The sequence below is a fragment of the Mobula birostris genome, chromosome 8, assembly GCF_030028105.1.
Source record: "Mobula birostris isolate sMobBir1 chromosome 8, sMobBir1.hap1, whole genome shotgun sequence".
Classification (NCBI taxonomy): Eukaryota; Metazoa; Chordata; class Chondrichthyes; order Myliobatiformes; family Myliobatidae; genus Mobula; species Mobula birostris.
The window spans coordinates 35,199,138-35,212,817 of record NC_092377.1 but is presented as its reverse complement, the minus strand read 5'-3'; the positions used below and the strand labels follow the sequence as shown (position 1 = coordinate 35,212,817).

Sequence of the window (13,680 nt, the reverse complement as noted above, 5' to 3'; positions counted from 1 at the left end):
GTCAATAGAGAAGTGTTGGAGTAGAATGGTTTTTTCAGCTGTACTAAAGGTTGCAGACAGGTTATGAAAACAGAGGATAGATAGATTGCCTCTTTCACTGTCACAGCAGATGTAAAATGCAGACTATTTTCTGAGTGAAGAAAATTTAGAAAAATTTTTCACAACACCTCAATAAATTAAGTCTAATGCTTTTGCAAGGTAAAAAAATGCCATGTATAGGCAGCCCCTCACCCCCCAGATTACAAACACCCAACATACGTACAGTCAATACATACAAATGAGCACTTGGAGTAAAGTTATGGACTTTATGACTGCTGTGGGGCTGGAAGGCATCTTCTGCCTGCTGGCAATTTCCATCATGGCCACACTTCTGAGGTAAACTGTTTGGGTTATGCACAGTCCAAAAACCATCAGAAGCCTGGGGACAACTTATGTAATGGTTGATGCTGTCCCCTGCATATTTCTTGGAATTTGTGCACAGTGACAATCAGGTCATTAATTCTAGCCTCCCAAGCAACACTGACCCACTGCAATTCAACTACTGCTGAAACAGGTCTACAGCGGATGCCATCTGCCTGGCCCTATACTCATCTCTGGGTCAGCTGGCAGTGGAGACAAAAAAGACTGCAGATGCTGGAATCTGGGGCCACAAACAATCTTCTGAAGTAACTCAGTAGGTCAAGCAGCTTCTATGGGAGGACAGGAACTGTTGACATTTGGAGTTGAATCCCTACATTGGAGCATATACAAACAGTTCCTCAGTTACATAAGAGTTCCAATCCTAAGAACCATCCATGAGCTGAGTTTTCCACAAGTCAATTTCCCCAAAAGCAGGATATGTGTAGATATTACAATCTGATATATAAAGTATCAAATTAATGATCTTTTAATTTCCATTTAAAAAGGTTATCCATAATCATATTACTGAGTTTAGCTGATCTGGTATGTCTGATTTCAGTCTTAAATGATGTTCACAATGAGAAGTTCTATCAGGATGTTTTAAATTGTTTTTTGATTTAGGACAAATTATTCTCTCATGAGATGGTAAGATTTTGATTTCTCTTGTTTTTATGAGCTAACAAAGATACAGGACCAATAGCTTCCTCAAACTTCTACAGATACAATGACTGCTGTCTTTTCATGGTTATAATAATAATGAAGGCCGCATCCGGAATTTTTTTGGGTAGCGGACGACTTCCTCGCGCATCGCTCTGATGTAGTGGGAAATCGCGTACTAGGCAAGTTACAGCAGTGGTTTGCCATTGCCCTCTGCCGGGTGAGTATTTTTTTTTTCCAAAGAGATCACCAGCTCTTAACCCCACACAGATGGAAAGCGTGCAGGGAAGCCAGCTGGGTTTGAACTTGGAACCTCCGCCCCGCAGTCCAAGCGCTGATCCCACTACGCCACCAGCTAGCCCCTTAATGGTTATAGGTAACTGATAAAAGAAGTTTCTGGTTTGGAAGAAAAAAGTTTAGTTTCTTTGAGGTTACATTAACTTTATTTCTGAAGTATCAGGCATGAAGAGCCAGGCACTTTCCAGTCTCCACCCAGCCAACAGAAACCACCAGCCACCCATTTCCAAATTGTCATCTGCACCCTATTTAAACCCAGCTCGCAGCCACAGCTCTTGTTCCCTCATCGAACCAGCCAGCCTCAGCCAGTTGTTCCCATCCTTCAGTTACTTTTTTGCCTGTGGTGTTTTCTCTTCTTTTGAGGCCCTTATGGCTTATTATTTTGCAATTTATTACAAAAATTGTAGATTACTGTCCTGCTTTTTGGGTCAAGCGTCTTCTACATTTCCTAAAAGAAAGACTATAAGAGCATAAGATATAGGAGCAGAATTATGCCATTTGGTCCATTGAGTCTGCTCTGCCATTTCATCATGGCTGTTCCAATTTTCCTCTCAGCTCCAATCTGCTGTCTTCTCCCGATATCCCTACATGCCCTGATCAGTCAAGTATCTATCAACTTCTGTCTTAAATATACATAAAGACTTGGCCTCCACAGCTGCCTAAGGCAAAGAATTCCATAGATTCACCACTCTCTCGCTAAAGAAATTCCTCCTCATCTCCATTCTAAAAGGACCCCCCATTCTAAGTTTGTGTCCTTTGTTCTTAGGCTCCCCCACCATAGGAAACATCCTCTCCACGTCCACTCTATCATGGTCTTTCACCGTTCAATAGGTTTAAATCAGGTCACCGGTCATTCTTCTGAACTCTAGTGAAAACAGGCCCAGACCCATCAGATGCTCCTTACATGACAAGCTATTCAATCCTGGAATCATTTTTTGTGAACCTCCTTTGAACCCTCTCCAGTTTCAGCACATCCTTTTTAAGATAAGGGGCCCAAACCTGTTCACAATACTCCAAGTGAGGCCTCACCAGTGTTTTATGAAGTTTCAAAATTATATCCTTGCTTTTATATTCTAGTTCTCTTGAAATGAATAATAACACTGTATTTGCATGGACTTAACCTGCAAATTAACATTTAGGGAATCCTGCACAAGGACTCCCAAGTCCCTTTGCACCTCAATTTTTTGTATTTTCTCTCCATTTAGAAAACAGTCAACCCTTTCATTTCTTCTAACAAAGTGCATGACCATACACTTCCCGACACTGTATTACATCTGCTATTTCTTTGCCCATTCTTCTAATCTGTCTAAGTCCTTCCACAGCTCTTTAGTTGTTCAAAACTACCTGCCCTTCCACCTATCTTCATATCTTCTGCAAACTTTGCAACAAAACCATCAATTTCATCATCCAAATCATTGACATATAATGTAAAAAGAAGAGGTCCCAACATAGACCCCCGTGGAACACCACTAATTACTGGCAGCCAACCAGAAAAGGCTCCCTTTATTCCCACTCTTTGCCTCCTGCCAATCAGCCTCTGCTTTATCCATGACAGAATTTGTCAGGCAAGATTTTCCCCTGAGCAAACCATGCTGACGACGGCCTATTTTATCATGTGCCTCCAAATACCCTGAGACCTCATCCTTAACAATTGACTCCAACATCTTCCCAACCACTTAGGTTAGACTAACTGGCCTATAGTTTCCTCTCCTCCTTCTTGAAGAGTGGAATCCCATGTGCAATTTTCCAGCGCTCTGGAACCATTCCAGAATCTAGTGATTCTTGAAAGATCATTACTAATGCTAGCACAATCTCTTCAGCCGCCTCTTTCAGAACTCTGAGGTGTACACCATCTGGTTCTGGTAACTTAACTACCTTCAAACCTTTCAGTTTCCCAAGAAGCTTCTCTCTAGTTATGGTAACTTCACACTCTTCATGACGCCTGACAATTGAAAGCTCCACCATACTTCTACTGTCCTCCAGCATGAAGAATGATGCAAAACACTAAGTACACCCTTGCCCACTGGCCCCCTCCTCTGCCTTAGACCCTACCCACCCTTGAATTTCCTCATTCCCAAATCCTCTCCCTCAGACCCCTTAACCCTTCACCTCCTACTTTCCATGAATCACCTTTCCAACCACCTTTCCCACTTTTTTCCAAAAGGAAAATTGCCACAAATATGTTTCTATGAATTCTGCTTTAAATGAAGAATACGGAATTTCTTTAAATTTTCATGATATATTCAACAAGAAAGCTATAAAGTTATAATGTGCTTTACTTTTAGTATATTAGGTTCAACTGACTTGCCATAAAACATTGTCATTATGATCACCCTTATAATTCATGAGTAAGTACTTAGGGCTTTTGCACCTAATCAGTCTTTCTCCTCCTTCTCTTGTGTTCCTCATTCTTATTCTGTCCAAATGAATGCTTGAAACTAAAATACATAGGCTACGTCCACACTACGCCGGATAATTTTGAAAACGCCGGTTTCGAGTAAAAACAACAGGCGTCCACACTAAGCGTTTTTCAAAATATCTCTGTCCACATTAGACGGATATTTGGGTGAATCTCCTCCTACTGGGCATGCGCAGGACACACAGAAAACAAGCGAAGAGAAAACGGTATACTTGCTGCACGTTTGTCCAGTTACGGAGTAGAAAAACTTAAAAGGAATTGCTCTTGGCTCTCGCACAGGAGAACTTAAAACTGAAAAAAACAAATACTGGAGTGTATGGAGGCAACCATCAGGGAGTTCACGGACAGTATGACCCGGCTGACGACGAACATTGAAGAACTGACTAACTCTGTTGCATTAATAAAGCACCTTGTCAAACGTATAAAACATGTTTGCATCAGTGTTATCTTGTATTTCCATACAATGTTACATTAGGCTGTTACACATCTATTGTCAGAGAAGTACTTGCATAAATAGGTAAACCACCTTGGTTCTTGATCCTCCAATATATTCCACTTGAAGTTTAAACTGGAGATGGCGGAGGGTGTTTTCTGTCCTTACCTTCATACAAGCAAGGACAGAAAACAGGGCAAAGTGAGTATACTTACTTATTCAGTAAACTATGGGTCAAAGTGTTTGGTGAGTAAATTTCTAACTCTTCTGGCTTCAGTCTCATTGCCGTCTGTTCTGAAATTGTTAGGTTCTGCGAAGCGCAGAATCAAATATCGCTGTGATGATTGTACGCCCTAGTATCAATTGTTTGGTGACAATAAAATAATAATAATAATAATAATAATAAAACAGTGAAATGCTGTGCTTCCGCCATCTGTTGCGGGACATCATGACAGCAGTTTTAAAAAGCTCCGTTTACCATGTCTACACTGCAACGGATATTAGGCGTTTTCAGATTTATACACTCTGGAGACCGTTCCTGAAAATCTCCGATTTCGGGGGATGAAAATGCCGTTTTAGTGTGGACAGTGGGTCAAAACGAAGAGAAAAGGCTTCGTATTCAAAATTATCTGGCGTCGTGTGGATGTAGCCATAGAATACACACAAATTGCTGGAGGAACTCAGCAGGCCAAGCAGCATCTATGGAAAAAAGTATAGTCAACGTTTTGGGCCGAGACCCTTCTTAGTGACTGAGTGCAGCTGTAAGCACTGTGACCTTCTACTCACCATCTCTCACAAACTATCAGAATAGATACTCTTGTCTAGAGCATCTCTCTTCTGGTACTTGGCTTCCTTACTAAACTGGATTCATAAGTATTCACCAAAGTCTGTCAACGATGTATATCAGGAGGAGCATTAGAATTATCCTTGAGTATTTGGTTAGGAGTCATAGTCATGCTGACATCTATGTTCCCTATTAATAGATTTAAATGTTTAATTCTCAACCTTCTAACTATGGAGGATGAGAAATGTGTTGATCTCCATGTTACCCAAATATTGAAAAACAGAATGGCTCATGTGTTCACAATCCTGCCCCTATCAGTTCTCAGATCTTTTTGCACAGTTGATTTGTAGTACTGGGACTAAGACAGTTGGCGAGATTGTTCCTTCCTCTAATCCTATTTCTGTGGTATTCACTCTATTTGAGTAGATTTGAAGGTTTACTTCCAGGGAAATTTTCAACTTTTCTTACTTCCAAAATCTTTCTCTGCTCTTCCTGCCAGATGCTCCAGTGAGAAAATGTTTGGAAAGAGGTATACCAGGCCACCTGACAATAAGATTTGTGATTAAACTTTTTTCTGCTTACTTACTCTGATAAGCTGACAGGCTTTGGCTTTTTCAGAATCAGAATCATGTTTATTATCCCTGTCTTATCTGACAGGAAATTTGTTGTTTAAGTCTGAGACAATGATAATTAGATTATGAGAACACTCAGTCCTCTTTTATTGTCATTTAGAAATGCATACATGCATTAAGAAATGATATCACAGCGTGATATCACAGAAAACAGGACAGACCAAAGACTAACACTGACAAAGCCACATAATTATAACATATAGTTACAGCAGTGCAAAGCAATACCATAATTTGATGAAGACCAGTCCATAGGCACAGTAAAAAAAATAGTCTCAAAGTCCCCGAGTCGATTGACTCCCGAGTCCCCGATAGTGGCGGCAAAAGGGAGAAACTCCCTGCCATAAACCTCCAGGCACTGTCAACTTGCCGATACCTTGGAAGCAGCCGACCACAGCTGACCCTGAGTCCATCCGTCTGAAAACTCCGAGCTTCCGAGCAGCCTCTCCAATACAGCCTCCTGAGCGCCATCCTCTGCCGAGTGCCTTCGACCTCTCCCCGGCCGCTGAAACATGCAAAGCCGAGGATTTCGAGGCCTTCAGCTCCAGAGATTCCGGTTTCCACACGGCAGCAGTGGTAGCAAAGCAGACATTTCAGAAGTTTTCCAGATGTTCCGCTGTGCTCTCACGTCTGTCTCCATCAAATCAGAATTGTGCACGGTCCCCTACTTGACAGATAACAGATATCCATCACCGGAGAGGCCACGCGCACTGCTGTCGTGCCGCCATCTTTTCCAGAAATAAACCTGATTCTGGTAATCTGAGGTAAAGTGATTATTTTAAAGCACTTCATGCACATTATTCCAATTTTACATAGGAGTGATGTAGGGGAGCATTCACAAGATAACACATTACATTTAGTTCCATGGACCACTCTGAGCATAATTTCTGGCAAACTGGTAAAAAACAGAGGCAGTTCATTAGCAGCAGTTTTGAGTCTGAGTATGGGATTGTGTGCTATAATGCTTTCTAGTTGTAAATAGCACAGATTCACTGGAAATTTAGGTATGGAATATAAATATTTTGCTTTGGTAAAGATTGCTTAACTTTGGAAATGTTGTTATATTAAAAAACATACAAAATTATGTATATGCAGACATGTTTTATAGCCAAGATGTAATTAAACTTTGCATATTTCTCTTATCAATGAACAAAATCAAAATCCTTTATGCTTAATATGGTACACAGAAGCCTAGAAATTTCACTTCAGGCATTTTTGCTGCATTAAGTAAGCAATAGAGTGCCAAATCCCAAAGCTGCTTCTACAAAAAAAATTGAAGTAAACCAAAAACATATAAAGAAAAACAACCATTTCCCATCCAGAAGTTACTATATGAAAAAGCAGGATCCAAGCTATTTAAAAAGGTAAAAAACTCATGGATTTGCAGGCACTTTGCTGCAATTAATTGCGCAAGCGTGTCAGCCCTTGAAGGGGTACTCCTCACCAAAAAGATAGCAGTAACACATATTATGGTGGCAAGAGCAAACAGACAGGCTGCCGAGAAGAGGAAGAGTACTCTGCAGTTCACCTAACTCAACTTAGAAATGCTAATGAATGCCACAGGTGTGTGGAGATGGGCCCTGTTTTACAGAGGTGGCCAGGTAGTTCTACTTCACTGCAGAACTTGAGTGAAGCAGTTGCTGTGATGTCCAATTTCAGTACCCTCTCAGATTCAGAACTCACAGCAAATTGGGAGACTTGACGTAGATATGCTTTGACCGATCCTGAGCAATGAAGTTGATAATCGGGTGATCTTGACCTCAACGGAAACAGAAGTCAGGTAACTCTGTCATGTTTAACTTCGAAAGCATTTGATTATGAAAGCATTGTTGTTCTTCAGAGAGATGTTGATGGGATCTGGTGCTTCTGAAGACTCTGCAGGAATTACGTTTCCTTCAATGAACATGGGTGTGTTTCCTGGCCAACTCTACATGGAAAATGATCATTATTGCTTGTCTAATAATAAAGTTACCATTGGTGTGACAATTGATGGTGCCATTCCATGAATATCCAAAAGTGAAAACACCAGCTGTGAATTTCAGCCTTTAAATCTTGAATAAATTTGCAAACTAGTATTATATACTCACAGTTGAGCTGAGAGTGAATATAAAATTGGTGTATTGCACACATCCAAAAAACACACTTTAGGATATTATAGCCTGAAAAGACAGACGTAGATACAAACTAAAGGATAATATCATTGGCTGCTTGAATCAAAGTCATAATTTTTTTTTTGCACAAGGGTTTGTAGTCCGGTAAGTGATCTGGCCAATTTTGTTATTGCTGTTGGTTCTCACATAAATTGGCCCAATCTGCTGACTTTATGTATTAAACATCTTTCATGCATTATTGCACAATAGGGATGAAGGGGTCTAATTCAAGAGCAAGTATCTTAATTTCCCGGCAAGTTACTTTGTATTTTTCAGATGTATTGTCTTCATTCAAATAACAATCACACTCAAAGAATGTTCACCGTATTGGGAAGAAATAGTTCAAATCACTGATGGAAAAAGTTGCACTTATGGAAATGTAGTAAATTTACATAGTTGGTATTTGCACTTTAACAACTCTCTTACCAAATAAAGTCACGGCAATGTGAACAATATGTTGGCTGTCTGAGATAGGTGGCCATAAACTTGTGTCCATTGACCTGATGGACCCTCCGCCGTACAGCTCCTTGTCTCTTCCTGGGTCGCATTCGTTCTCTAAACACACGTTCTTCATTCTCCTTTGGTGCTGCAGAGACCAAAGAAATACTTAATGAATACAAACATGAATTATCAAGAAATAAAGTACTGAAAGATTTAACAACAATGCAACATTTTTCTCATATAATCTTGCTTGAGACATATATGCCATATTCAGACTATTTTGGCTTGGGTACTTTTTAGTGACTAGCGTGTCCACAGAAGGTTCGACTAGTCTCCTTATTTATGTATTTAGAGTGCTATAACAGTGGCAGGAACCTAAATGTGAAATTGTTTAATTGCAGCAGATACTGACCAGCTTGACTAGAGGCTGTTACAGATGGGGACCAGAGAAAATATTATGGTTTATTATTGAGGCCATAGATAAAACACTGTGGTCTAGAGCTGGCATGTTCATGGATACCCCTCCTATTCCTCACTACCCTCCCCATCAATCTACATGGTCACCAAGTTAGCTCCACAAAGATGCTGAATCATTGCTTTTCATCTGTGATCAGTGCCCGCCAGTAAGATACCTAACCACTTCAAATTAATGGAATATTTGAACATATAAATTAGAAGCAAGTCCATTTCAAGTCTGGCACATCCTGTTTCATACAATATGACTGTGTCAGATATTTCTCCTCAATGTCACTTTCCTTTACTAATTCCATAACCATTGTCAAATCTGACCATGACCTCAGGGTACGCTTAATTCCTTTGCAATTATGACAAAACACACTGAAGTTCCTGAACCAAATATTTGTTTAAAATATTCTTCACTGATCCAAACTTCCTATTGAGATATTGTTTTTCTAGTGCCACACTGTGGCAATGTACTCATGATTCCTCAGATACTGATGTTCCTCATACAAATTCCAAGATAAGAGCTTATAGGATAGGCAACCCCTACAAACAAAGAAAGGGTGCAAGTTAACACCAGGCTAACTTGAGCAAACATTGATTCTAAAGGTATACTGGCAAAGAATTTCAATTACCCAATTTTGCTCAGAACATCCACTAAAAGATGGAAGAGGTCATACTGCAAAATATTCCGGAAGGATCAATGGAATTAACATCACAACAAAGACGAAGAACAAAATAATGCAGCTCATACATTTACATGTCATAAGAACATTAGTACATATGACATAGGAACAGGAGTAGGCCATCCGGCCCGTCCAGCCTGCTCCGTCATTCAATAAGATCATGGCTGATCTGAACATGGGCTCATCTCCACCTACCTGCCTTTTCCTCATAGCCCTTAATTCAATATATGATCAGATGGGGAAAAAAATTACAGGAATTGATTTTTTATCAGAGTTACATGATTGAAATAGTAGTATGGAAACAATGTTTGCGACTAGCATATTGAAGCTTTTTGGTTCACTTCATAAATGCAAAAGTGCAGAACCCAGTATGTGCTTATCAGTTATCCAGTATCTTCATCTCAGCATATTAAGACCCCTTTATGTCAGCAAAATTCAACACACGAGACAAATACACCTATTGGATGATATGTTCATGTTTAATGCTGATGATCAGATACTAATTTCTCTCAAGTGTGTACAAACACTGTAACATTTGAAGCACTAGTAATTAACAAACCTTACTTATAGAATTTTCAGAAGATACCACATTTCTGAGCTTTACTTTTAGAGATTTGGATTCTTGTAGTTCTACTTAATCAGTTCTCTTACAATTCTACACGGTCTCTGGAAGCTGTGCTGCTCTGTACAAGAACCAATCAGGTAGAGAATCCACAAGAAAATGCAAATGTCTTAATTTTAAATTTAGTTGTAAAACTGCAGCCTCAAATTCTGTCTCCCTAATATTTTGATTTATGAAGATTGACAAAAATCAACAAAACAGCCTTTTTCCACAAAACAAAGAAGTAGAACATGGAAATATATCAATTTTAAATTGCTCTTCTCTCTGCTTAGATCATTGTTGCACCACTTAGAACACAGCGTGACTTCAGGTATAAATTAACTGTTAGAATAAATCAGATACTGCACCAATGTGGTGATCTTAACTTTAAGAAGCAGAATCAGAATTATCACTGACATACTGTATATCATGAAATCTGTTGATTTGCGGCAGTAGTACAACACAATACGTATAAACATTACTATAAGAAATGTAAAAATAAATAAATTAGTGCAAAATAGTGAGCTAGTGTTCATAGACTCTTCAGAAATGTTGGCGGGATGATGATGGAAGAAGCAAGGACCCTTGTACCTCGTCCGTGATAAGAAGATTGCACGCTTTGGGTGATGGAGGTCCTTAATGATGGATGCCACTTTCTGAAGCATTACCTTTAGAAGATGCTCTCAGTACTGGTGATGCTATTGCCCATGATGGAGCTGTCTAAGTTTACAACCATCTGCAGCTTCTTCTGATCCTGTGCATTGGCCTCCTCATATTAGACTGTTAGAATGCTCTCCACTGTACATTTAAAGAAACTTGCTCATGTCTTTGGTGACATACCAACTTTCTTCAAATTCCTAATAAAATATAGCCGCTGGCATGCCTTCTTTATAATTGCAACAACAGGGTGTCATTGGCGAACATATAGATGCTGTTTGAGCTATGCCTAGTCACACAGTCATGAGTATACAGAAAGTACAGCATCAAGCTAAGCACGCATACCTGACGTGCACCTATTTCCAGGTGGTACTGGCTGTGGTCTGGTGAGGAAGTCAAATATCCAGTTGCAGAGGGAGATACAGAGGTCAAGATTTTGAAGCTTATTGATTAGTAATAGTGGGTTTATGGTGTTCAACACCGAGCTGTAATCAATAAACACCTGCCTCACTTAGGTATTACTGTTGTCCAGGTGATTCAAGGCCAAGTGGAGAGCCAGTGAAATTGCATCCATTCTAAACCTATTGTACCAATAGCAGGCCTAGATCCTTGCTTAGACAGGAGTTAATTTAAGCCATGTCCAGCCTCTCAAAGCAGTTCATCACAGTGCGATAGTCTTTGAGGCAACTCACCCTGCCCTTCATGGGCATCTGTATGATGCCCTTTTTTGAAGCAGGTGTGAACCTCCAGCTGCAGCAGTGAGAGACTGAATTTGTCTTTGAACACTCCAGCCAGTTGGTTGGCACAGGTTGTCAATGCCCGGCCAAGTACACCATCAAGGCCTGTCGCTGATATCACAGGACCACCAGGTGCTGCAGGGATTCACAAAGGTGGCCATCGTGACATGTTCACTCAGATCCAGAGATGAATCCCTGCATGTGGTCCAGTCAACCAATTCAAAGCAGTCCCATAAGTGCACCTCCGCCAGTCCCTGCCTGTAGGCTGGGGTAGAGCTACAGCCCGCTGATCAGACTTTCCAAAGTGCCAGCGTGGGATTGCACAGTAAACATTCTTGATGGTTAACAGTGGTCAGATGTTAGGCTCATCTGGGTCCACAGGTAATATGTTAGTGGTAGTTGGTCAGAGAATTCTTCAAGATGGCCTGGTTGACATTACTCAAAAATTCAAAGTACATTTATTATCAAGGAATGTATAAATTATATAACCTTGAGATTTGTCTGTGCACAGGCAGCCACAATGCAAGAAACTCAAAAGAACCCAATTTTAAAAATATGAAAAATAACCCCCAATTCACAGAGAAAGAGAGAAAAAAACACAAATCACACAAACATTAGAAGCAAGAAACAACAACAGCATTCTAAACCAAACTGAGTCCTTAAATCCAAATCCCAAGCAACCCAAAGTAGGCCCAAAGCCTCGGTATCTGTTCGTCATATTAGAGGGACAAATTGTCGTAAAGTTTGCAGACACGGAGCACAGAGGCCAGGGGCAGACTCACATCCTCAGTGCCGCGGAGAGAGGAGTGAGCATTGTGGGAGAGTGAGCCAAATCAGTCCAACCCTCCACACAATGCCTTTCCAGTTTATCTGGACTGGCGTTTAAATTGAACGGGACATCATCAGGGTGTGCTGTTTCGTGACTGCTGATCATGCTACTCTGCTCCTCCAGGGCCAGCCTGACGTTGGGCAGGGGTGAAAAGTACACTGCAACTATGGTGACAGTGGAAATCTCCTCTGGCAGGTAGAATGGGTGACATTTGACCACCGGATGTTTAAATTTTGTTAAAACTGCTCAGGAGTCACACACTTATAAGGAAGGGAACTTAAATTAAGTAAAAGATATGACTCTCAAGTCATGTCGTAAGAAGAATTTTATAAATGTGTGCCATAAAATTTGCACAAATGAACAAGAATTTGGATATGTAGTGAGTTATAATTTAGTTCTGACAATATCCAAGCAAATGAAGGCAAAATTTTGTGGAAGTTACTATCTGTTGCCATTTCAACTGCTTCTTCAAAGAAAAACAAACACAAACAATTTTCTGCTGGCACCTCTAATTGGTTAAAAATTAACTGTCATAAATGTAAATGTGTGTCCAGGAGTAAAAAAACTAAAAGCAACCCAGTAGTAGAAATACATTTAAAAAGCATAACAGAATTTATGTTATCAACTGATTCAAGTTAAACTTGGGTCAATTTTTTTTAAACTTGAATGCAGCTGCAGCTCGTGCAACATCCTTTTGGGTGGCAGATGTATCATTTCAGTATCACACAGAGCTATGTATGCATAAAAGGACTCCATGTAACAATATTAACCATTTAATGTTAATGCCACAGAAATATCCTAGAATTCACATGGATATTTCAGGTTTTTTAAAATTTAACTCTGCCGACTTTTGGTGCTCTGGAATGAAGGGATGTTGAATAGAGGGATATTGATTTGCAGTGACACAGATAAAAGTTGAAAGACAAATAAAGTATGATGGTCTATAGGTGCACAATTAAAATCCTCATGAAAACAATCACTCTGGTATCAATTTTGGATTGGAATGAGAACTTCTCATCATTGGCTTCAATTTCATGACTTTGAAAACTGATTTATTGGCCTCGTTGCTATTTGTTTTTTTATTGTAGGAAGGCATTACTGGCAACAGCTGAGAGAGAATTTATTTCCATTGGGTTACACTTGTACCTTTGGTTCCTTAAGGTTGTAGCCGGGGGTGGTAATACAGACAAGCTCCCACTACTATTAAATGCTCCCAATGGCATGCGACTCAAAAGACCTCTGACAACCAAGTCTAGCTCCTGGTCTTCATGCGTGGCTTAGGTACTAAGCATGGCAGAACTGTTTCTACTGACAGGAGAAGGAGCAAGACGGGCTACAAGCACCATAAAACCAGTCGCTTCACGAAGACGGGGCTCGTCAGCCGTGGTCGCCAGATCATCTAGGAGAAGGAAAACTCTGATCTCAAACCCCTGTTGCCTGTGGCTATACCCACTCATGGGGAAGGCTTCACGAGTTAACCCCAAGGGACATATCAGGATCTG

The 13,680-nt window shown here is 40.3% G+C and overlaps 1 protein-coding gene across 3 annotated transcripts in view; it reads right to left on the bottom strand.

The window, feature by feature from the left end:
* prkcea (protein kinase C, epsilon a) overlaps nt 1-13,680 on the bottom strand; it is a 651,762-nt gene that overhangs the window by 290,704 nt on the left and 347,378 nt on the right. For all 3 annotated transcript variants that reach the window (XR_011886793.1, XM_072264998.1, XM_072264999.1), the window contains one exon: nt 8,195-8,354. Coding sequence is in view for 2 of the 3 variants with exons in the window: in XM_072264998.1 (XP_072121099.1) it covers nt 8,195-8,354 (160 nt within the window). In the remaining variant the exon portion in view is untranslated. The remainder of the gene's footprint in view (nt 1-8,194; nt 8,355-13,680) is intronic.